This window comes from Acinonyx jubatus, chromosome D3 (assembly GCF_027475565.1).
Source record: "Acinonyx jubatus isolate Ajub_Pintada_27869175 chromosome D3, VMU_Ajub_asm_v1.0, whole genome shotgun sequence".
Classification (NCBI taxonomy): domain Eukaryota; kingdom Metazoa; phylum Chordata; class Mammalia; order Carnivora; family Felidae; genus Acinonyx; species Acinonyx jubatus.
In genome coordinates this window covers 54,722,573-54,748,309 of record NC_069392.1, presented here as the reverse complement: position 1 = coordinate 54,748,309, position 25,737 = coordinate 54,722,573, and the positions used below count along the sequence as shown (strand labels likewise).

The window sequence follows — 25,737 nt, the reverse complement described above, 5'->3', positions numbered from 1 at the left end:
GATGTAGAGCAGAGCCTCTTGGTTTCTTTCTCTAGTGCCTCTGGAGTGTTTATAGCATTTTCATGAACTGTAAATCAACCCCAGACTCTGTGAGCACAGACTTTCAGCAACATTCCAGCTCAGAGTTCCCAAAAATGCCATTCATGAAGTGTTGGAGCCAGACTCACAGATTCTGCTATTGGCTCTGCAAAGGAATCAGCTCCTTGAGCAAACAAAACACACAACCCAACATTGCATGGGAATCCAGAGGTTCCCCGGAGAGAGGCGAGAATGTAGGGGGTGATTACCGCTGCGGACCCTGAGTTTCTGTCCGCTCTTTGGAACTCTTCATTTGATTCCTGTTGCTCTCAGTACACTGACCTCCGGGAGGTGCCGATTCTCCTTCCTCACCAGCTCTAGCACACACCAAACAAAAGCCACAAATTCACTTATTCATTCATTCAACAAATAAGTGGGGAGCTTATAATTGCCAAGTACCTGGCTAGATGCTGTGATTCAAAGGATCGGGTCAAGTAACATAAACTGCTTGTAACCGTGTCAGATAGAAAGCAAGCTTTATGTTAGCTATTCCTATTCTCACACTCATCCCCTATGGAGTACAGCAAGGCTTTCCCTCTTCAAAAAAAATTGTGTCTCCAAAGGCAGGGAAAGGTGAGAAATTTTGCTCTAGTTGCTTAATACTCAACTGACAGGTCCCGCTTCCTGCTGCAAGTGCTGACTTGTCTTTCTTCTGTCAACAGACAGACTCCAGAAAGTTTTCATTGAAACAAAGGTATAAAATACACAGATATAGTGTTTTTAAAAACATTTTTTAATGAAGAAATAACTCCATTCCAAAATATAGACACACAATTAAATAGTTTAATCACTTCAAAATATAACATGTCCCCAGGAGGTTCCAACACACACACGCACACACACAAAACAATACTTAACAGCAATACAAAAAAACCCATACAGTAGTAGTTTTGTTACAATACCAATGAATAGTGTGAAAGCTTTAGTGTCTCTGAATTGGTTATTTCAAATGGTGTCAAATTACAGTAGTCATAATTAAAAATGTCTTGCAGTTAATTAGCCTCCAGATGTAACGTTTCTGATTTTTTCCCCCTCTTTTTGGTTCAAAAGTAAAAATGCCCTTTCTTCTGAGGACACAGTGGAGTTCTTGTTTGTGGCTCCTTGGGCGGAATCAAACCAAGGTGATTGCAGCAACCAAAGGTTGCCGTATTTACAAGGTCTATCTACAGTTAACAGCTCAGAACTAATAAGGGTGGACAAGGATGACCAAAATAAAAGCAGACATCAGTGCTAAATTATGATGCAACAGTTTGGCTCATGCATATAAGAAAATACATAGTATATCACAACAAAGGCCACACTCTTATGCAATTCAGTTCACATTACTACTTACAAATGAACCTTCCCTGCCTTATAGAGATCATTCGAGAATCCATTTTTCCCAATCTCCAGCACATCTCCCTCTGACCAACCGAACTTACCCCGACTTGCGTCCTGACCAACCACAACTGATTCCTGAATCTCATACAGTAGATTCTGCCCTCCATCCTCCCTCCCTCCATTCACATGGTGCAGTGGAGGAGGGTGGTTGGCTGTGTTAGACCAGTGCTCATTAACAGGCCATCATCCCCGATGATGATGGATGTGCAATTTGTTGTGGAACAAGAAAGAAACAACCCCTGCGAGATATAATTGTAGCTAATGGACAGGACAGGCGAAACCTGCTGGGTTTGCACTTAGAACAGGTCCCAAAGGTAAATTTGGAGAGCCAGGGAAAGAAACCCGCCAAGAAACACAAAAACCCAAAACAATACACGCCATTTTGTCTCGGTTACAGGACAGGGGTGCTTGAGTCTGGTCTCAGTGCTGACGTGGCGCTAAGAGAAAGAAAAGGTGGCTGGTTAGTCAGGAACTGGTCATTGGTGGCAGTTTGCAGAGTCCTTGCAATGGCTTTGTACGACGCTATCGACAACCGTGTGATGGAGTTGGCAATGAAAGCTATGACAAGGGGGAAGGCTATCAGCCCAATAGTTCATACCTTAGACAAATATTTTGATGGAGAAACACAAAGTGACAACAGAGGTCAGCTCAGTCCAGTTGGTGGCTGAGCGCCACTTGCAGGATCAGAGTTCCGAGTTCAAGAACTACCTGGCTATGATTGAGAGCTGACAGCAATGTAGGTAGCTGGGATGTAGTGGTTTTAAGTTACCGAGTATGAGGCACGAGGGGCCACCTGCTCCATCTAGAGAGGTACGGTTTCACAGACGATGGGCAGTGGAAAGGAGATGAACGTTACGATAAACCAACGAAACCCAGAACAAAACCCATCTGTGCAAAGAAATCTGACAACCGTGCAGTTGCGCCACTTTGGTGTCAGCCTGTTTTCAGGGACATTTGTCAGGCTGGTTCTCTGGGGAAAGTATGATGAAGTACATCAACGGACAGAACGGGCTTCTTAGTAATGCCGGCGGAGAGCTTTACGGTCCCCAAGGCAAGCGATTTTGTTCCAAAGGGCAGTCAAGGAGATGGTTTGGGACCAAACGCAGGGACGGGAACAGCTGAGAGCCCTCTGGAGGGGGACCTGGAAGGTGTCCTGATGTCTCTTCTCAGCTGGGCACAGACCAACTATCGACTACCTGGGGTGGGGGAGAAGGTTTTTGCCAGCCCCGGAAGCAAAATCGAATTGCTGAAGCTTTGAGGTTGACTCAGAGCCTTTCTCGCTTATTCTGAATAAGGCCTTGTTAGAGATTTTGTTATGCAACTTTACCCTAAAGCAGTGGTTCTCAAACGTTAGCGTGCATTAGGGATCACCTGGACGGCTTATTAGAACACATCTGGTTGGGCCCAATATGCAGAGTTTGTGATTCAGCAGGCCTGGGTTGGGGCTTAAGAATTTGCATTTCTAAATAAATTCCCAAGTGATGCTGATGCTGCTGGTCCAGGGAACACACTTTGAGAGCCACTGCTCTAAACGGATGTTCTCTTCCTTCTTTTAAAGGAGACAGGAATGCCAGAGAAGTTGCCAACTTAAGTATAACATATTCAATATGTAGCAGGATTTTTGTCTCATCAAATCTTGAAACAAGTGGATTATTTTTTCATTTCCCCAGAACCCCTAAGGGAGGTCGTTAAGCGCTCCCCAACGAGGGCCCTCATAAAGGACCGTCAACAGAGGCTTTCATTCTTCCTTCTTCGACAGTTCTTTTGCACACTGGCTTTTCACTGAGTGAAAAATCCCAACTCAGCTTAGAAGAGCCTGTTTCCTCCCACATGACCACAGAAGGCTGCATGCAGAACACCAGGTAAGCCAGCTAAGGCAATAAACATTCAGAAATAAAAGGAGAGTGAGCATTTGGAAGCGCACTTTAAGCCTGTACATTTAAAGCTGAAGGGCTCCAAACGGCCTGATAGGGAAACCTGTGGATGAGCGGTGCGGTTAGACATGCTCCCTAAAGCTAAAACAAGAGGAACGAGCCCGTGGAAGAGTAGAGAGAACTTTAGTCCGTTTGGGGATCTTATGGCACCTGTGGTTTATAAACAGCTTTAGTAACGAGTATTTCAAAACATAGTTCACAGTTTTTAAGAAGATCTGTGCTGATTTTAAAAACTAGATTCTATATCATTTGAATGTTGCCTTTTTTTTTTTTTTTGAGTATGATAACTATTTGGAAAAAAAATATTTACACTAAATTCTATGGCTGATTTGTTAGAGTATCTTGAAAGAAAACAACCCCAAGCTGGAAAGAAGCCCCGAAGACTGGATTATCCTGGTGTGATTGGTTCAAGTCACTGCTCACAGAGACTTAGAGACAAATGCGGATCGTGCGGGCCAAGGACCCTTCTTGGCTTCCGGGCTCTGAGTCTGGACACTCAGGTACCAAATCCTTCGGGGTTAGTGAATGATTGCAAGTGGTTGTTTTTTTCCCAACCGTGGTGGAAAAAAAAAAAAATGTACAGTGTATAATAAACTGTTTCGCTAAAATCTCAAAGAATTCAGAAATCAAACTTCCAGCTGTACACAGTATTAATATTGTCATTGTAAACGGAACAGGTTCAATATCATGTGCAAAGGTTGAAAATGCTTGTTAACACTGCCATCGTGAGTAACAGCAGCGTGGGTTTTCAGCCTGTGGGATACATCTGTGCACGTGTGTGGCTGTAGTTCTGGTTTTTTGTTGTCCTTGCGGTGGTTGGTTTGTTTTGTTTGTTGTTAACCAGGGGTGAGCCACGTTACAGAAGATGTGGTTGAAAAGTTAGCTTCGAACAGACGTCAGAAGTCTTTTTTTTTTTTTTTCCCTTCTCAAAACACACACCTAAGAACTAGGAATCTTAGAACGAAAAGTTCGCTGCGCTCCGGTTGGCAGAACGCGTCTCTAGGGGTGGGGGGGTCTGTCAGGAGCTGCTGTGAGGGCGGCTCCTCTCTCTCCAATGAGGCTGCTGCCAGGCCGCGTCTTCTCCTCTGTGTGGGTGGGTGCGGGGCTCTCTTTCACCACCAGCTTTCCTGTTACCTTCATCATCTGTCTGACTATAGCTTGCCTGGGAATAAGGAACGTGTGATTTTTTTCTTTTTTTAAGACGAAAACTGTCCTCTAAATCAGGGTTATGAAGCTTAGGATTCCCCCCACCCGCCTCCCCCCACACACACGTATTCACACACTCTCTCTCTGTCCTCCCTTCCTCTGACAATCCGAAACCAATGTCCGGGGACACTATGGGCTACTGCTATTGCTGCAGCGAGGACAGGAATCCTCTGTGTTGAGTCTCTTGCTTCACGGGCGCTGGAGGCATCTGGAAGGTTGAAGCCACACAAACAGGAATATTTGTGTTGTCCTCAGCCGACCAGCAGATGCGACCCCTCACCTACCATCAGAATGACATCATAATTAGAAAAAAATACCCACTTTCGATTGTCCAAGCCCCCGGTTTCTGAAGTTAGGATGTGGTTGGCCAAGGAGAGCGGGGTATCATGTGGCCAGAGGGAGGCAAAAGGGCCCAATCCAAGATCTGAGTCTGCCCAAATGGTGTTTTGGTGGATTCTTAAATTTAGTGTTAGACATTACATACACTGTTTCTTCCAAAGAGGCTCGTTGGAAAGCAAGGTTCCCTCTATTCACCCCTGTTAGTATTGATGAGTGCATTCGTATCCTCAAACAGGACTGAAGCTCTTTTTGAGCAGAGGATGGGTCGTTTATTTCTTTGGCGTCCCACCCTCTGCCCCGTACCCATGTAGGGCTGTGCCTTGGTGGACCCCTAATGAACTTTCAGCAACGAAGCCGGCTTCAGGACTCTTGGGTAAGAAAGGCACGGCTTTGGGATAATTTCTGGTCTTGCAGCACAATCAGAAAACCCAGACAAATCGATTTCAATAGCATAAACGGTTCCAGGATTTCAGCTGTATTTCTTGGCTGCCTCAAGAAAAATTATACCAGGATAGAACTAGCCACAAAGATGAGAAGTCACTGGCTTCTGGACTGATCCAGAAGATTTTAAGTAAATTTGGCCTAAGGAGCTGATTTAGTGACAGGCTAGTTCATGTTTAGAGTCCTGTGGAATGCCCGCTGGGGAGGTAGGAAATGGCAGAGGCCACGACGGTTTCAATTTTTCACCACCAGATTGACAACAAAAGATGAAAAAAATGGCCTGAGAACTTCTAGCGAACTGAAATCTTTGGCTTTTAGGTAGAAGACCCAAATGCCACTTCTTATCTGAGTTTATGTCAAGACATTTCATTAGTTTTTAAGAAAAATATTTTTCTAAGAACTAGTTACTGATGTTTAAATAATGTGCAGAATAAAAACGATCCAATCGCTGGCACTAAGAGAAAGAAAATGCTGTTAAAGGAGAGGCTTGTTCCTTTGGGACTAGATTTGTTATAACCGGAATAGATATTTTCAGAAACAGCTCCTGGGAATTTTTTCACCATGGTCATAATGAATCAGGAGAGCATGTGGTGTGGCGTCCTCAAATCCAAGGGAGGTAGACTAGAATGCAGACAGTCAGATCCTTCTTTTCACACTAAAAAGGCCTCAAAGCTCCTAAAGTATATTCCTTAACAGCAGTTATGTCACGATTTCTACTTGCTTAATCCTAACCTGAGGACTGAGATGGGTCAGTCAGTAATGCGTGAGTTAGGATGTATTGTTTTCAAGTTGATTTGTCATTTAAGAGCTATATATTCCTTTTTAAATTTAGCAGCCAGAGTGGACTTTACTACCATCTGTCGGATAGACTTATGAAATCTATGGGTGGGAAAGACTACATCACTCAGGTAGATACAAGTCCCGGGGCCCTGCCAGCCAGAGACTGTGAGAGGTGCATTTACTCTGAACTGTATGGGGTACAGCTAAAGGGCCACTGGCTGGAGCCAGAGAAAGGAGCTCGACTTATGAGACAGTGTGGCCAAAGGTGTATAAAATTATTTGCACATAGCTGAGTCCTAGCTTTGTTTATAAAAATACAGAGAGCAAGCTGGTTCTGAGTCCCGGAGGTTCCCATACACTTAAAAAATAACTACAGCAGCTCCCCAGGATGAAACTGCTTGTAAAGCACTAAGCATAGTTCCAGGCACGTATGTGTGTGCTCATAATAAATTATGGTGTGTCTGGCACGATGTTAAACTCTTTAAAAACTACACCCCGGTGAAGACAACTCCACTGTGAGGTGAGTATCATGATATATGTTGTGCAGAGGGAACAGAGGTTCACAGAGGTTTAATAATCTGTCAAGGTTATGCCGCTGTGATTTGGTGGAATCCGTATTTGAAATCAGGTCTATTAGGGTCCAGAGTCTAAGCTTCAGATGGCTACACTCAAGTGGTCCTGCCAATCCAGTGCTATTCTCTCTACATTAAACACATTACTGAGGATTTCCCATGTATGTAGGTAGGTCCTCGGGGGTGGGGAACCACATGCCATGTAAATGATATTTTAAATTAAGCTGTATCTTGCTGAATTCCACAGGGAATCTGAATCAACTATTCCAAAAATATAAGGCTGCAGAATTTCTCCTCTCTGTTTTGCTTCCTTTTTTTTTTTTTTTAAATAATACATGGTTTTGCCTTTACTTGTTAAAGCACACACATTTGATCTTTGGGTCTTGAATACAGCATGATAAGAAGCTGACCCATCTCTGGACGTGATGAGCAAGCCTGGACTTTTCCTTCTCAAGGGACAGAGAGGCTGCAAACTCAGATGCTGTTAGTGGATTGGTGACGAGGCTTCATAGCCATAGAAGATTTCGGGGGCATCTCTGGTGTTACAGAAGTCTCTGTGCCAATTTTCCTAATTAATAGAGTAAAAAGTCAATTCCCAAGATTGTCTGCCAAATCTCCACTGGATTATAATGTAATGCTCCACAGGCCGGGATGATTCTTTGACATCAGCAGGGAAGGAGGATATTTTATCACACAGAACACAGAAACACCTAAGAGAGAGTGATTGTGCATTTAGGTTACAAGTCATTGGAGTTCAGTATACAGTGGCCACGTTTCTTCCTAAATAAGATGGTACTTACTTGAGAGGAGAGTGATAAAAGGATATTGTATTCAACCTTGCAAGCTGACCTGCGGGTGACAAAGGACACAAACAAGAAAGGTGACATGTCAAGTCTGTGACGCAGTCAAGCTGGTGAATTATTTGGTTGGAAGCCATGCAGAAAGACAGAGAGCGTCCAACGAACGAAAACAGCATTCCGACCCATCAAGCAAGCATGTGCTCACAGAGTAGTCAAGGAAAACCACTTCAACGTTCTCTAGGGCATGCGTCTTGAGTGGGAACCCACGGGCCTACTATGTCCTCCTACACCTTTTCTTTGCCTTTCCCTGGAAGCCACTGGGCATGGAAAGGAAAGGAGAGAAAGAGCTTAAGATTAACCGGCGAAAACTCCAGTTGGGTCTTAAGCCATTAATAGAATTTCCCTTCATTTTACTCCTACAAGGTTAAGTTCCTAATTCATTCATGTAAATAAAAATCTAATATTTTATATGAAACGACTGTCTCCCTTTTAAAAAAAATCTAGAATTTCAGTTACCGCTGTCACCCAAATCCAGAAACTGATATGGGCTCAAAGAGGGAGGCCTAACAGGCACCTTGAACAGCATGAACCAGAACATTGATTATTTAACCACATCCCTCTTTCCCTCTATGCAGCAGAGCCAAATGAAATACGTGTAGGAATGCCATCCTTCAGAGTTCCCAGAGACACCCTGGCAGCTTCTTCATCCAGGCTAATTTCCCTCCATGGACGGGTCATAGAAGTGGCAAAGTGAGAGCATTCTCCCTGGGTCTCCCCTTCAGGCAAATTTGACCGTTTCCGTTTCTGTAGCATCGACTCATGGCTTTACATACACAATCATTGTTGTTTTTTTTTTTTTCTTTTTTTCTTTTTTTTATGACTAAGCCTACATTTTAGTTGCTTCTAAAACGTTGTTAAACTGAAAAGGCTAATGGAACATTCCAAAGGCGCCAAACTTTATTTGATACTATTGGGGTGGGGTTGGTAGGCTCCAGTTTTTCTCTTGCTACATTCTTCTTGGGAAAATATTTCAAAACAATCCATAAACATACGAGAAGTAGAGGTAATCTGTTCTTTCTGCCTCTCTCTTTTTAAAAAATTTTTAATATTTATTTTGATTTTTGAGACAGAAAGAGACAGAGCATGAGTAGGGGTAGGGCAGAGGGAGAGAGGGAGACACAGAATCTGAAGCAGGCTCCAGGCTCCAAGCTGTCAGCACAGAGCCTGACGTGGGGCTCGAACCCACAGACCGTGAGATCATGACCTGAGCCAAAGCCGGACGCCCAACCGACTGAGCCACCCAGATGCCCCCTCTCTGCTTCTCTTTCCTTCACTAACAGACTAAGAGGGGGACGCTGCTCATCTAAGAGTGTGGAAGAGGCTCGTCTGCTTAATGGACAGAAAGCCTGACGTGAAGAACTATCCCAAGGGGACCTGGGGGGGAGGCAGTAGGTCTCAACCACGCAAACATCCCTGAACTCCCACAGCCTCAAGGAAACACCTGTGAATTACAGGGAAGAGAAATATTCAAGCAAGACAAACACTGCAGTAGAACTACTCCATGGGGAAAACGCATCCCTTTTAGGATGACTTACTAATCAACACTTATTCCCAATGGCATGTGTTATGTCCAGTAAATTCTCAGATGGATTAATAGTATACCCCAGTATATATGAAAATCTGTCCATCCACACCCTGCTGAACATGGAGCCTACAGTTCCCCCCCCCCACCACATTTCTCCATGAGATTTGATACTCTCCCACATATTTATTTTGACATGAGGTGGGCAGTGGGGGAAGCTGAGGGCAAACAATTCAAGGGAGGAAATATATTTATGCTTATTCAGTTTCCGGGTGCCCTGTGCCCTGTTTTTTTTTTTTTTTTTTTTTTTTTTTTTAATCCATGAGAAAAAACATCTTTCCCAGCGATCTTGGAGGAAGATGGATTGTTTCCATCCATCCCCATGCATTTCCACTAAGGCAACGAGGTCTTTTTCACTTTTCGGGTCAGAATTTCTAAGAATTAATGGTGAGCTGTAGCTCTCAGAAGCATTTACAGTTCTTACTGTTTAGAATATGTGGAGTAAGAAATGCACGCAGAATATTCTGGAGAGGGGAGGTGGAAGAAAGGAGTGGGTGGGGATTTTCTGAGTCATGTCAAAGACCCAGCCACCAAGGGGTGAGGGCCGGGGGGTTGGGGGCTGGGCCTGGCTCCCCATACCTGGTAGGTTTCATCCTGCAGCTTCTGCTTCAGGTACTCTTCCATTTTGAGCTCGTTCTCCAGCTGCCGGACAGAGTCATTTTCATAGTCCTCATCCTCTGGCTGCACGTAGGGGTCCCCATCTTCTGTGACCCTGGGAATATACCACAAGGGGTGTTTGGGAGCAAATCTTTTTTTTTTTTTACAGTTTATTTATTTGTTTATTTTGAGAGAGAGAGAGAGAGAGAACGAGTCAGGAAGGGCAGAGAGAAAGGGAGACAGAGGATCCAAAGTGGGCTCTGGGCCAACATCAGAGCCTGATGAAGGGCTTTAACTCACGAACCATGAGATCATGACCTGAGGTGAAGTCAGACACTTAGCTGAGCCCCCCAGGTGCCCCTGGGAGCAAATCTTAAAAGTACGAGTAGAACTCCAGTGTTAGCTGTAGTTTGGGGCCCATTTACTTAGACCCCCAGTTCACTTCTTTGTTTCAATTAATTTCAATTCAGTGTCCTCTGTTACGTAACAGAAAAAATTTTTATAAACTTTGGAGATCTGGAGATAGACATGATCAAAGTATTCTCATATGCAGTTTTTCTATGGCACTCTGATGATCACTGGCCATCTGTGTTTTCCTCTGACTTACAGGAATGGGTTGCCCTTAAAGTGTTTGTCAATCTTAAAAAGGGCAGCCTTATCTTTTGGGAGGATATAGTCTTCTTAATCTGAGGACTCCCTTCCCTCCCCTCCCCTCCCCTCCCCTCCCCTCCCCTCCCCTCCCCTCCCCTCCCTTCCCTTCCCTTCCCTTCCCTTCCCTTCCCTTCCCTTTCCTTTTCTAATGGAAACCAAGATCACTTTCTATAAGGAAAGTGAGCCCTCTAGTGAAATAACGATTAAGGACATTTGTTCATAATTTAACCCTCTTTGTGTTATGTACATATGTAGGCACATGCACCCATGTGCTTTATTTTTATAGTAGAATAAGTCTTAGAATATCAGCTCCTCGGTGTCTGGAAGGTAATACTTGAACTCATAGCTTTGGATCTTAAAAATTTATACTAGCTCTGAATCTAAGAAATCTACTTAAATTATTCAGTTCTACCATGAAATAAATAGCTAGCAATGATCTCATTCACTAATGTGTGACTCTATTTCCATGTATCCACCCAGTTTATAAAAACCCTTCCTGAGACTGAACATAAATTCACGACCTAAATCATAGGACTAAAATATTCTCAGGGTAAAACACAGTACATGTTTAGGTAGTGCAGATATTAAAACATCCCCTAAAGTGAAAAGAGTGGTCAAGTAGAAGTTTCTGGGTTGGAACTTAAATACCATTGTTTACATTTATTAATGTCTGTATGACATGTTCTCATTATATTTAGAGGTTTGGGGCCAGGCTAAATAGGTCTGTGAGGCCTCTATGAACTGTCCCTCCCCAATTCCCGCAGCCGTGTTGGTGGCTGGTTCTGGCACCAGCCTACCAGGGACAGTGGACTGGGGTAGACTTAGCTACAGGCTTGGATCTTGGGATCAGGACGAGAAGACTTTAGGTGACCACATGTAAATGCTTCATTATAAAAAGTCAAACAGATATGTTATTTACCAGACTAACCTGATGACCATTAATTCACCATTCTGAATAACAAATCAAATCATTCTAAATTACAGAGGAAAGGACAACAAACTAAAATTAAAAGCAGCAGCCTATCACTATTTGAAATCATGTTATAACTGTTTTGTTTTGATCTTAAGGCCTGCCTTTTCACAACCAGCTTTCAAACCACATTTATAATTCCCCATTATTACTGGTCTACTCGCTACTTGGATTGAGATCCAAAATGCCAGAAAGGCTTCTGGTTAGTTTCTTCTTTGGGTCCTGAAACTGGCCAGTTTATTTTTGAAGACTAGTCGGCAGAACTTTTCGCATTGAACATCATCACCCTCCTGCAGTATGTTTTTAATTAAAGTTTTAACTTTATTTTTTATTTTTTAGAGGGAGAGAGTGCAAGTGGGGGAGAGGAGAGGGGCAGAGGGATAGAGAGGGTCTTAAGCAGGCTGCATGCTCACTGTAGAGCTTGGGGCTTGATCCCATGACTCTGGGATCATGACCTGAGCCGAAATCAAGAGTCAGACGTTCAGTGGACCGAGGCACTCAGCAGCCCTGCTTCCGTAATTTAAATGCTCAGTGATCCCCTTTGCCCTTCTGGTGAGCGCCTGTCCATGTCTCTCACAGCTGCATGAGCCTCTCTTCAAGGTTCCCTTGCTTCCCTGCCTTCCTTACCTCCCAAATGGGCTCTGTACATCTGTCCTAGCTCCCCCTTTGTTTCTCAGCTTTGCTTTCCTGTCTACTTTGAGTTTGAACTGATCCAGGGGCACAGAAAGTCTAGTGGGGACGTCACTGATTCTGCTGGTTTCTGTCAAGCTACAGAAGCCTAATTGGAAGAAAATCTTTGTAAAATGTCTTTCAAAGGTCAGATTTATACACACTCAACAAGTCGACCAGATTGGATTTCTTTATAATGAGATTTTATATATTTACTTATTTCAATTCCAAGTGCTTTCATGATGTTTACATTCATTCTGAATAGAGGCTTCTCCAGCATCACCTGGTCCTCTAAGGGCAAATACAGTAAATTTAGAAGATAGAATGATTTATCCCCTGAATAATAATAGAAATATCCTGTGAAGTGAGTCCTGGAAGGCTGGGAGGGAGTTTTAAATACTATTTTGCATACAACGAGCACTGTGCCTTGGGTGAGGGAGGCTCTCAATGAGCACTGCTTGCTTTTAGTTATCGCTATTCTCACTAAATAGTGAGAGGGCAAAGTTCCAATACCAAATTTAATGTAGCACCCTTCTACCTCTTCTGCGTCGTACCTTTCCAAAATAAAGGACTAAGCAGCCATGTTTTTATTTTCTTATGTTCCCTACTGAGTATTCTGTTACTGAGGAATGTTCTGGAGCAGAAGATACTCACACGTCACTACGCATGGTGCTGGGGGTAGCGCCACTGTGGAGGTACCCAGGTTTTCGGGCGTGGATTTGTGCTAGAAAAGCCTTTTCAGTGGTTGGCGATGGAACCAGATCCTCAAACTGAGTCCGTGCAAATTCAGAATCCACATTACTCTCAGTTTCACTCCCCACCTCTATTAGGGACGATGGAAGAAATGAAGAATGGCTTAGGTTATTTTATGATTGGCCAATAAAGGGCTAGATTTAACATAAGTCAACCTTACGTTTATACAACCTGCGCTGTATAAAACATCAACCAGTTATTGTACATAAGTCAGTGGAGTTTATTATTTTTTTTTTTCAAAATGACATTTGATACATGAATTTCTAGAAAATTATTTGGTATATGGTATTGTCTTTTTTTTAATCTCAATATTATGAGGAATTTTTGTGTTTTAACTGGCTTAGTTTCTTAATACTTCTCTTTTACCTTTTCTACAAAAGTCTTCATTAAAACTGTTCTTAATTTTGCTTAATATTATTTTAATTTAGGAAATACAAACCTTAAAATACTACATTCACTTAATATTTCAATGCATTATAAATATAAACTAATAGTATATGAAGTGTCTACATAAGAGTAACATTTTTAGTCATCATTTGCTAGGGCAGTGGGTATGTGCCATTAATCATGGTGTATTAACTACTGCCATTTTTATCCTAGTTGCTAATCTTAATCCAGACTAGCAGAAACAATTTTCATTACTTCAGTTCTTATTATAGCGGCTTTAAGAAACTTAAATCCGGAATTTTTTTTTTTCAACGTTTTTTTATTTATTTTTTGGGACAGAGAGAGACAGAGCATGAACGGGGGAGGGGCAGAGAGAAAGGGAGACACAGAATCGGAAACAGGCTCCAGGCTCCGAGCCATCAGCCCAGAGCCTGATGCGGGGCTCGAACTCACGGACCGCGAGATCGTGACCTGGCTGAAGTCGGACGCTTAACCGACTGCGCCACCCAGGCGCCCCCGGAATTTTTTTTAATATTGAAGTTTTATTTCTTATAATTTTTGTAATCTCAAACTATGGGACCAGAGTCGTGCCAGACAAATATCTTGCCAAGTGGGCTTATGACACAGATGAGATGTATTAGTAACTGGTAAGATATTTATTTGCATATTCATGCTGTTAAAGTTTTAAAAACTCCATGCAGTATTATTAGCATGAAGAGTCTCACTCAATGTTATGCTCTTTATTTTCTGGGGAGATCTCTCTTTAGACATATCGCAGAGGTAAATTTCAATTTAGCCTCATTCAAATAGCCACGCGTTTCAAATTAACAGAGTTTAAATTAGTAAATAAAACATTTGACCTTCTAAAATAACTTCAGCTTCATGTCACATTGGATCATATATTACAAGTTACAAATAATAGGTATTACAAATACTAGAATTACAAGTCAATTTTAGTATTTTTCTTTATACCTATCGGCATGTTTCAAACTCTCTGCATTAAGCATGTAATTAACCGTCTTGTCAGCAAAATAGCAACAGTGCTGAAATATCTGAATATACCAAAAATATCATATAGATCTTTAAAAAATACTTTTTATATTTGACAATGAGGAGATCTCTAACACAGGCCCCTGGCACTTATGGGTCCCTCTGCAAAGAGCAGATACAGGAGAGGGGACCGGGGACTCACCGGAATTCAGCTCTTTCACAAGAGAGGACATGGTGTTAGTGATGGAATCTGCTGCTACCAGTAAGTCATTTCTTAAGTTTCTTCTTGAACCTTGAGTGAAGAAGAAATGATCGTTAAAAAAAAAATCACACAGCTTTTCCTTTCTTCCCCCCACTTTTTGTGCGGTTTATCATCTACATCGATATCCCGAAGCAAGAAAAACTTCCGAGACCTCTCCTTTTCAAAGGTGTTTTGGCTTATTTTCTGAAAAAACACACTGTCCTTAGGGTAATGGCTTCGATGTTAAGAAGACATGGCCACGGATGAGGGAGGGGCTCATTTAATTGATTGTACAAATTGGGAGAGTTTTGCAAGTGAAAGGGGGTGGTATGATAATAAGACTGTGATGTGGCACAACCTGGGATGGTCCCAGGTAAACCAGTATCTATTGTCGCCTTTCTTAGGAAAACTCACACAGATGCAAAGTCTGGTTTTGCCCGGAGACTTGCACCTTGCCAGCTGCTGCTACCGTTTCAGCCATGACCTGGTGGCTCAGCACGTGGGATTGTGATCTCCATCACCACAGTCTCTATCTCTCATTAGGGCTCCCAGAGTTCTCCCTATCATGATAGGTATCTCTGGGGAATGGGAACCCCTGAAGGCCCCAGAGCATACAAGACGGGGGGAGATTCTTCTCCTGCGCTAAGACCTGGGCAGAAGGTGTATGTCTAATACTCTGAATTGCAACTTAGACTAGGTTTCTCCATGGTAGACAAAGATTACGATGATGTTTCAGGCACACGAAGGGTTAAATGGGTATTTGTCAGCTGGCTTGGGTGTCAGGTAGAGATGGAACATAATATCTTTGGAAAAAAAGGCTCAAGATTCCAAACAGCTGACCTGCAGATGAACTTAGGCAGCAAGAGCTCTTTATGAGCTAGGAGCTGCCTATAGGCCACATTTCATCCTGTACTTTCTCAGAAAGTCAAACTCAGTAAAATAATAAATACATGTAAATTAAAAAATCAAGGGGATCAGACAAAACAATTATAATATAAAGCTCTTAGGGGCGCCTGGTGGCTCAGTCAGTTAAGTGGCGGACTTCAGCTCAGGTCATGATCTCATGGTTTGTGAGTTCAAGCCCCATGTCGGGCTCTGTGCTGAAAGCTTGGAGCCTAGAGCCTGCTTCGGATTCTGTGTCTCCCTCTCTTTCTCTCTCTGCCTCTCCCCTGCTAGAACTCTCTCTCAAAAATAAACAAACATTAAAAAAAATACAGAAAGCTCATAGATTTAAAATACTGTAAATTTCCTTAAGATCAGATTTAGAGAAAGGACATTTTTTCTTCTAAAGGTGAAAAAAAGAAAGTTATTTTGAATAGCTTAAAAATTTTTTGTATAACTTATTTTTTTTCAGAAAAAAAAAAAAAAGCCGTATTATGGATCCTTCCTTTTCCCTCCTAGCAGAGAGTACGTCATTCTCTTCCTTTAAAATGTAAGATTTTATCCCCTATGCAAAATGGATGAGAATGTCTCTTTCCTCACACTCTTGCTATTTGTGGATATTACTAATGTTAATTTTTTAAAAAATCTGCTAGGCAAGAGGTGATACTTGTATTTCTACAATAGTTTGTGAGATTAGACACCTCTTTATATCTTTATTGGCAATTTATAGTTCTTTCCATATCCCTCACTTATTTTTGTTTCGGGAATGTCTTTTTCTTACTGATTTCTATATGCTTTATGAGTAATGAAATTATGCAACTTGATTGCCACTTAATGCTGGAAATGTTTTCCTCAAGCCTATTTTTTGTCTTTTGACTTCATTTATGTTTCTTTTTGCCTTAAAACTAGTAGTCAACTATCTCTTTTCCTTAGATCTATATGTGAGGATCTGGAAGGACGTTCATGATATATTGCTAATTTAAAGAAAATGCAACTTGCCGACCAAAATGCAATGTATGGTCTTGTTTGTGTGAAAAAGAAGGGTAGATGTTTATAAAAACACACTGAAACATACGTAATTATATGTACATGAAGAACTGAGAAGGGCCAAACTTGTTTAATAGTGTTTACTTCTGGGAATGAGATTGGCAGAGTGAGGGTCTGCAGAAGCATTTTTTCCCCCGAACTTTCTGTAAATGTAAAAAGTGATGGCAAGAAAAAGTCTTAAAAGTCTTAAAATATTTCCAAATGAATACAATCACTTGTCTTGAAAGACCTTACTCCTACCCCCGGCGTGTGAATGGAAAAGGCAGCAGGTGAGAGAATACTGTTATATTTATCAGTCTTTGTGCTCCTGTTAACTATGGAGGCTGAACCTCCAACCCTTTGGCCTTGTATTACAGAGGCAATGGTCAACTCTTTAGGGCAGCTGTAAAATGATTAAATTATCTGCTTGTTTAATGCAGGGCTGCATCCCACCTCAGCTGGGACTGTTTAACCTCAATTTGAGTTTGCTTTAACATAAAGGAAATAAGATCTTTCAGAACTTTAAAATGGGTTACATTTATAAAGTTTCCTGGGATATTGGTGAAAGGTTTTCCCTTCCCTTAATGAGCAAAGACTCATAAAAAATGGAGCAGGGTGATAGAAGCTGAAAGAAGGTAAGATGGTGAAGTGAGTAACAGGCTAGCCTAAGGAGTTTCTGAAACAGCTCTGGGGCCAGGGGCCAAGGAATACCCTGGCATTTCCACACTGTGGCTCCGAAGATTCTAAATGCTCAACAGACCCTGGTGACTTATGTGCCCCATGAAAAAGCAGAACACAACAACAAAACGTGACCCCACTTACTTTGTGCAAACGCCTCCTGAACATCACCCCCTACCCCCGTGAGGGAGTCCTGAGGCGTGTGGGACGGGCTGGAGCAGGCAGACGCGGACCGCACAGGCATGGGGATGGGCCTGCTGATGGTGTGGCTGGGGGAGGAGCGAGGAGAGCCTGCCCCCTGGGTCTGGAGAGACAATGCGAGTCGTTAATTTGTTTTCCCAAAGCCTCCTTAAAAGGTTAAAAACAGTCACGGTGAGGTTCCCAAGCAGGAGGGCATCCTAGGTATTTGAGATGGTAATCCTTAACCTGAGTTGCAGGTGCAGATAATTTAGGACCTTATTCTGTATAACCTGGAGTTCTGGTTACTTGTTGAAAGTTAAGAATATTAGTACAGCATCATTCTATAATACACGATATGTGCGCCCAGGTAATGAGGCTACTGTTAAGCGGTGAAATTTACAAGGTGTGTCTGTTTCCTCCTTGAAGGAAGTTCCACGTAGAATAAAAAGACGTTTATTAAGGACAAAGTTTGCAATATAAACGAAGAGGCTATTTGGGATGGATGTGGTTTACACCTTCCTAAATATTCAGTCTGTCTGTCCTGGCATCATCTTTGAGGATAACTTATAGGCCAGATCCTGTCAAGCAATACTGGCGTCCCGCAGGAAATGTCCTTCTCTTCATCGATGAAAAAGCAGTTAATTTCAGCAATCAGAACAGTGGGGTTTAAGAGGGAGTAAAGAAAAAAAAAGGAGAAAGCAACTAAAAGCCATTTCCCTCTATACCACAGTCCTCAGCATGAAACTGTTCACACCTTGAATTTCACAGCTTTGTCTCCACACAATGAGGTTTCTTGGAAACACTTTCTGTGTTATAATAATTAGTTTACAAAGGAAGCCAGTCATGAATAAGAGGATGCAATGAGACCCTCTGGTGCATACTCAGAGGTGAGGTGTTCAGGTGCTCACATAGACTCCAGTTCAGATTGCTGGGTCCCGCCAGGGAGAGTGAGGACTCTTCCATAGCAAGGCCCAGAGATGCAGCACCAACCCATTCACACCCAGGGACGTGCACCCTGGGAGCACTGCTCTGGAGTGTTCGATTTAGACTTTGCTGACGGTTGGGCTGCTTGCAGTTAAAACACACAACATCAATCCTGTCAAATGCCATGCTGTTAGCTTTCCAGGGCTTTGCATCACACATACAAGTCACATCTATAAATTGAGAAAAATCTAGAATTAAACACAAAGCAAAACAGAGCAGAGCACAGGAAATAACTCATGTGATCCAGTGGGCTGGGGATTCCACTCTTTTCATTCTCAACAGTACCTTGAATGGTCTGTCCGGGCCCAGGGAACGGAAGCTTGCCCCCTCGCGATGCTTTGCAGCCTGTGGCCCCAGCCCGCTCAAGGACAGGTCTGGTTTTCCCCAGCAAACCTTGCCAGTTCATCTCAATAGCCACGAAACTTCTGCTTCTGAGCTACCCCCCCCTTCCCACGCCAATAATACATGACCACATTTGAGTCATGCGTTGCCGTGTAGAAGGGTCTTCATGTGCATTTCTCTCCATGACCCCCTGAAGTAGGGCATCATTACTCTCAAGATGCGATTGTGGACCCCAGTGCTCAGAGAGGTAAAAAGGTTTGCCCAGGAGGCAGAGCGGGAGAGCTTGGGCTGGCCTCTGAGCATGGATGCTCTGTCTGCCCTTGGCTGCAGGGACCTGGCTGGGTTTTGCCTGCTGAGGGCCCATCAAAGGCATTTCGCTGCCTTGAGGGCTGCCTCCCCCTGGCAAGCCCTCTTGTGTGCCATTCTCCAGGCAGGGCCCTCGGCAGGGCTCCCTGCCCTTTCTTACCTGTCCTCTTTACCCAGGACCAGTCAGGGCACGAGATGGAGGAAGGACTGGGATGGGAAGGTGGACAGAGGGGCTGAAGGGAGGAGGTTAATGGCAGGGATACCTCAGCTCTGGGGAGCCAGACCCTCTTCTGGGGTAGCGGGTTCACGATAATAACAATACAACTCCACTTGTGTATGTGTTACAGTGGACAAAGCACTTTTCCGTACATTGTTTGGTTTCATTCTCCTCATTATTGGTGCTAGGAATGATAGTAGCTTATATTTGAATAGCAATTCGCAGTCTGTGAAGCACTTTAACCCCAACGATTTCACTTAATCCTGCTAGCCACCATGTGAAGTATTCTATTCCCATTTTCCAGGTTAGCACACTGAGGCTCAGAGGTGCTAATTGGGTTACCCAGTGAGAGAGTGGCAGAAATAAACGAGATCCCCAGCCTTTCGCCTACAAGCCCAGGGCTTTCCCACCGCACCACAGCCGCTTCTGAGGATCGGGGGCCCTGTGACCAATCACCACACACTTCACTCATGGAGAAAGGTTTAGCAGCCTGAAGGCTGAGAAAACACAGTATCTGGACCCACCGGTGAGGGGTGTTGGAGTAGGGGCCCCAGGCTTCTGGCTGGGCTGTGTAATAGCTTTCAATCGCCGGATGGCGGGGTGCATTGTGAGGGCCCTGGTGGTGGAAGAGACTGTGGGCTGATTATCAATCAGTACAGATACACCGGTGCAAATCTCTTATCTGCAAATTTGAAATCCAAGAAGCAACATTTGTCGTTTCATTACTGACATGAGGCTATTTCTATGGCGTCTGCACTGTACTGCCTTTCTAAAACCCAGAAAGATTCTGAATCCTGGGACACACCCGGACCCGGTGATTTCAGATGTGGGGCTGTGAGTTTGCATTTCAGTATCTTAATGGCTGTACTGGGGCTGCACGCACACCAGCACCACTGGCACCTGTTCCGTCAGGGTCTCCCGTGCAGGGTGCCCATGGCGCCGTCCTCTCCCTTTGGGCCTTCACCTGGCCCTTCTAACCTTCCAGTCGGTGAGTCTCTTACCTCTGGCAACACTCTCCCCTTCTCCTTGTGCCCTGGGCTCTCTCCTGCTGCGTTTGAGGCATTCCCAGCCCTAACTCTCCCTGCTTAATAATGCCTGGTCTCCAAAGTCAACTTTGCCCACTGCTTCCCTCCTGCTTCTTTCCTTCAAAACCCCTCTTCATGGTCTGTGTGAAGAGAAAAATAATTGACTATGGTGATGTGTTAAGGGAAAAACAATGGCCTGAATGTAAATGACACCAATGTGTAAATGACTGATAGGCACCATCTCCTAAATGAGTATCTAATTGGTGCAATTTCAAGCAGTCTGATTACGTGAAGAATTCAGGTAGAGATTCTGTGCTGGAGACAAGATCCAGTGGCATCTTCCCTGCAACTCCCAACCCCCAAGGAATGTCCAGACTCCGGCGGGGAGGCCCCTGGCTCCCTGGGTGATGATGACCCTGTCTCTTTGTCCGGACACTGTCCAGTTGGATGCACAGTAGCTTCCTGGGACCTACTGCTGGAAATGCCATCTCTGGCCTTCCTTTCTGTTCTTTCTGTAGACTCACTAGGAAAGGACAGTTGCCTCTTGGTATTGGGGTTGATCAGTGGAGTTTCATTTTCGGGTAGTGACCACTGCGGAATGGTGGCCTCTGGCCTGTTCAAGTATATATAGTTGTCTGCTAACAACTTCAGAAGAGTTAGAGTGAGTGATCTCTGCGAACATCCTTTCCTGGAAATTACTTGATGATTAATGGAGTGAATACTTAAGGGACAACGGTCCATGCAGATCAATATATAGATCTAAAATTCCTGAGAGGAGAGTTGATTTACGGAGGAAGGAAAACATACATCATACTTGGCAAATTTAAAATAGCTTGCTTCCTAGTGAATAGATGAAAAATTCATTTCTGCACTCCATCCTCTGAGCCCACTCAACCTGCTGTTGTATCAATTTTTAAGAAGCCTGACAAGATCCATACATTTTCTGATTTTTTCCAGGAAGTATTTTGGTTTCCACTCGGCACCAGAAAGGAGGGAGGCTTCAGGGAAGGGACCAAATGTGTGCTGAACCAGCACTGCCTGGAGACACGGCTGAGCAGATGACCAGGGGACACGAGTGCACAACCCTCCCCCTGACTGAAAAGCCTACCTCTCGGGTTTGGCTGGGAATGCAGCCCTGTCAGCCAGGTTTGACTTAGCAGCTGGAGAAGGTACAGCAGAGTAGCGTTTAGCTATGTCCAACCCTCTTTTCACCCTCTCTTCCAGTTCGAGTTCACTGACTATCATCATAGGGATTGCTGTGTACAAAGGGCTGTGGGGGTAGGGATGAGGTGACTAATCCTAACTGGTCAGGCAGGAGGCATCACTTAACTTGAGTCTTAATAGTGGAGATTTCCGGGCAGAAGAAAGGTCGTATTGCCAGGAGAGAAGAATATTCCAGGTCTTAGAGTGTCATGAGCTAGGGAAGAGAAGAGGAGGGGTATTGCAGAGAGCGCGAGGATGCCCCAGGTTTGCTGTGGGGAGTGAAGAGGGCTGAGGCTGGTCAGGGGGTGGTTTAATCTGAACCAGAAGGTCATCTCCGAAGGTTTTCAAGTAAAAAAACATAATTTTTACTTTCCTAGAATGAATTGACTAAATCCCTAATTTTAAAAAAGTTTGTGTGAGAGAGAGCCTGAGAGGGTATGCTTTGAACACTGGATGCCAGTCCTAATATTGTAGTTGATTATTTATGATGTGAATTGTCTCCCCACGCCCCACCCTGCCGACTCCATCCCATTTCTGATTGCTTCACCACTCCACAGAATACCCACCAGAGAAGATGGGTGAGGGAGATAAAGGAAGGTGAACTGATGCTGATAAAACTCGTTATTTCTGGCCCGCTCATATTCCCAATGTGTTTGGGAGAAGCAGAAACCTGAGAGACCATGATTTCCCAAGTTAACTGGGCCTCCAGTTATTAATAGAGAAGAGAATGGGGGCAGGAGATGGAATTTGAAATAATGTTTCACTTTCCTCCTCTGACTGAGACACTCTTAGTTAACTGGATGGAAGAGAAGTGAGTGTGTGTGTACATGCACGTGTGTGTGTAAAATAGGGGTCAAATCACAAAAGTTTACATATTGTTGGATGTATGTGTATAAACATATACACACTTTTATACTAATATCTGACATGCATATAGTATTTTACAAAGTGCTTTCACATCCATTAGCTTTCAAAATCTCCCCCCAAATCCTGTGGGCCATGTATTAGCAGTCTGCTTGAGATAAACTACCAGGAAGTTAACTGACTAACTTAAGATCTTACAGGTATGAGAGAAGAACAGGGACCCTACCGTCCGGTCTAACACCAGTCACCTTTCTGCAAAAATTTTTTGAGACCTTACATCCTGAACTCAAAGTCAGGATATCTGGTTTTAGATTGGGACATGATATTGGAAACTGGAAGTCTACCAGAAACTCTGAAACATACTGTCATTGCAATTATACCCCAGCTGCCTTCATTATTACACTTTTTATGAGTGTTCTTTTTATGGTTCCTGCAATAAATCTTAAAAATACACAAAGAAGAAAGAGGGTAGGATAATTTTGATGCAAGTTTTGTAAAAAAAATTTATTGCTTATGATACCATAATCATCATATTATATTACAGGCACTATTTTTTTTTTAAATTCATGTTCTCTCCTCAAGGGGGATAAATTCATGCATTATCTCTAACAAGAAACAGAAGTAGGAATTATATATACCAGTATCATAAAATACATTGAACCACAGAGACTTATGATAAAGCAAGTAGAGGTTATTAAATCAAGCACAATTTGTTGTGTGCAGTGTCTTAAATCTGATTTTACAAAGAGAATGTCCCCAAAGGGGTAAGGCTCATAAATAAAAATAGAATTTAGAAGCAGACGGCAGACTAAAACCTCTAAATTCTCTCCTTAGATCATGTTATACCAAGTCTATATATTTGAATGGCATATGTTTCTTTCCTTGTAGATCTGCCTGCTCAGGATTGGGATGTACAGGGTTCTGTCTTTAATTTTAACGAAGGTCAGTATAATAATCAGCCACTTAACATCTGCTGCTGCATTTGTCCCGTTTATTATTCAGCACAAATTCTCTAAAGCTCCGAGTAAAGACTTCTTTTTCATATTTTATGCCAACAGAAATTTTGGTCCCCTGAGAACTGGTATTTCTGTTCCGATAAAACCACCAATTATGTTTTCCTTTTTTTTTTTTTTTTTTTTTGCCTCATTGCCAAAAAGCTCAGAGGAACACCCTTGTCTCTTATGATTAGCATATTTGCATTTTCTCTTCGTTAGTTTCTGCTCTTTCTATATTTATTTTATGAAGTCATTGCTGATGTCTTTTGTTGGGAGCTGCCTTGGGTCCTTTTGGAAAAGAGGCTTGACCATACAAGCACATCAATAAATGAGTAAGACAAGCAAATTCTCTCCCCACCCAGACATCGCATTGCTGACATCTGAGCGTTCCCGATGATGGCCCTTTAGAACCTAGGCAGCGGTACCCAGCTGAGGGCTGACTTTCAGAGATGCGGCCACTGTTGAGGGCTCCGTGGGAGGAGCTGGAAGGAAAGGAGGCAGTAATGCTCTATGGGTGCTGCCATGGTTTGGCTGTTTGCAGCCATGGGTTTATGAACTTCCTGGTCCACACAGCCTTTCAAGAATGTGTGGCCTGGGGAATGGTGGGAAATGGGCCCCTGAGGGAGATGGCTCAGCAAGGCTGATGGACTATAGGATGATTGCCCTCTCTCCACTAGGTGTGAGGTTATATTTGAGCTTTTTTCCCCTTTTTTCTGTGCACATGCTAAGTAAGAGACAGGAAAGGAAAGAGGCTGTTTGCACAGAGAAGCAGCACAGCAAGGCATTTTTCTCTACCATGATCTAAGTGCGCTGGAACTACAATAGCAATGCCCCGTGTACGCCTTTATGGGCAATTAGACAGGCTATAAATGTACGTCCTTCACCAAGGGGGACTGTCTCTCATTAAAATTTGACTTTAGTAAAGCAACTTTTTTCACAAAATACAAAATAGTGTAATACATTGTCTTTATTGTCTGACATTACAGATTAGTTTTACACTTTCCTTTTTTACAGACCGTGGGAAGGAAGGGTAAAACTGTGTCCAGCATTTTGCAAACGTTCGTTGTTACACACAAACACACACAATGAATAACAGGAAAGAGAATACAGAAGAATAAAAGGTACGTTGAAATTGGACAGGCTGTGGTTCTAATCGATCCATGGAAATGATGTGAAACTTCCTGGTGATACCAGCAAATGGGATATAGCGTCATACACGGTTTGGTACGTGCACCTGAAATTAAAGTTGCTGTTCTTTTGCTTCTGTTTTGTTATTGTTATGTTTCGAGTAGGCTACTCCCTCTCATGGCTCTGAACCGGACCACAGGGTCAGACACAGGGTTCCAGTTGAGCGACTACTGTTAGAGAATCACAGTGTTCCTGCTTCCAGAGAAGATGTATGCAAGGGCCTTGTGAACTCCTGGAGCAGAGAGGTTCTTGGTGATAAGAGAAGGGCTGAAAGTTACCCATTCTTTTGAGATTATTACGAGCCAGTGGTAGGGATTCCGTTCTCAAGAACTAAGCAATGGGAAATGAGCAGATACTGAGGACAGTGTTTCTCCTGGACTGAACCCATTTTGGTGACCAGGGGGGAACAGAGCTTAGTAATTATGCAATGAAAAGAGATGTAACTGGCTGACTTTTGTACAAAGAGGTCACACGCCTTTCCAGTAAAATGGAAACTGAACTAAATGAGAGGATGCAGAGAGGTTAGCTTGAGTGCTGTATGTAGCTTTAGTGGCCAGAGTGGGTGTCTCTGTTCAGAGACGGGTCTGATCAATAACCCAGAAAAGCATGAGACTGGTTGGAAACTTAGACCCCTGGAGCTGTAAAAAGTCTCCAACACATTATGATTTTTTCCCCCTCTTCTAAAAGGTGTAACGGCTCTTCTTTTGATGCCCACAGTAGTAACAGTTATTTAAAAAAAAAAAGCTAAATTTTATATGTCTCAATTCAAGCACTACATTGAAAAGGAAGCAAATTAGTATGATTTTTGTTCTCTTTCCAAACTGAAGCGTGAACAGACATTAGAGGCAAAAGCAATGGGAAAAACGGCAGGATGGCAGGCCCCTCCATAGTTAGTTAAGACCTGCAGTAGGGAACATAACTTACTCCCTGCTTCAGTTCTTCTTCCTACAGAAAGATTGAATCAATAACAGTTAGGTTACCCAGGGTTCCAGGCAGAATGCGTACACAGTGTGAGGGAATGCAAGATGGGGGAAACATCAACACGGCTTCGGTGGCGGCCTCTCCTACCTCAGTGACTTTAGTCCCAGGTCTATTTAGGTATGTGAGACTACAGCCCATCTCATTCCTTCCTATGTCCATCCACCTTTCCACACGATCTATCCCTCTAGCCTGCTGTTTATACATCCTGATAGAACAGACTGTGCTGGGTTAGGCCAGGTCGATGCCAAGATGGCTGACAGTAAATAGAACCCCCCCACCCCCACCCCCACCCCCACCCCCACCCCATTGCTGTGGTGACAGAAGCTATAGGAATATAAGCAGTGGGCTATTTTCAAGGTTTCCTGTCATTCAGTGAAGGGAAAGATGAGATCGACCCTCTTCATTTGGTCTATTTGAAAAGGAAAGCTGAAAGAGC

The 25,737-nt window shown here is 43.3% G+C and overlaps 1 protein-coding gene and 1 long non-coding RNA gene across 28 annotated transcripts in view; one reads left to right on the top strand and one right to left on the bottom strand.

Moving 5' to 3' along the window:
* Positions 1-790: 790 nt before the first annotated feature.
* DTNA (dystrobrevin alpha) overlaps positions 791-25,737 on the bottom strand; it is a 352,058-nt gene continuing 327,111 nt past the window's right edge. For 10 of the 27 annotated variants that reach the window (XM_053206596.1, XM_053206598.1, XM_053206597.1 and 7 more), the window contains 6 exons: positions 25,245-25,265; positions 17,161-17,320; positions 14,392-14,481; positions 12,714-12,882; positions 9,752-9,920; positions 4,184-4,554 (listed from right to left, as the gene is read on the bottom strand). In XM_053206596.1, the coding sequence (XP_053062571.1) occupies positions 4,411-4,554; positions 9,752-9,920; positions 12,714-12,882; positions 14,392-14,481; positions 17,161-17,320; positions 25,245-25,265 (753 nt within the window). In that variant the 3' untranslated portion in view covers positions 4,184-4,410. Of the gene's footprint in view, positions 3,330-4,183; positions 4,555-7,191; positions 7,441-7,530; positions 7,580-9,751; positions 9,921-12,713; positions 12,883-14,391; positions 14,482-17,160; positions 17,321-22,622; positions 25,266-25,737 lie in introns of those variants that run through there. The other 17 variants (XM_053206609.1, XM_053206612.1, XM_053206613.1 and 14 more) reach the window with 12 other exon arrangements.
* On the top strand, positions 3,182-7,053 carry LOC113602238 (uncharacterized). The gene is made up of 2 exons (XR_003423619.2): positions 3,182-3,320; positions 3,729-7,053. It is a non-coding gene; the product is annotated as an uncharacterized LOC113602238 (long non-coding RNA).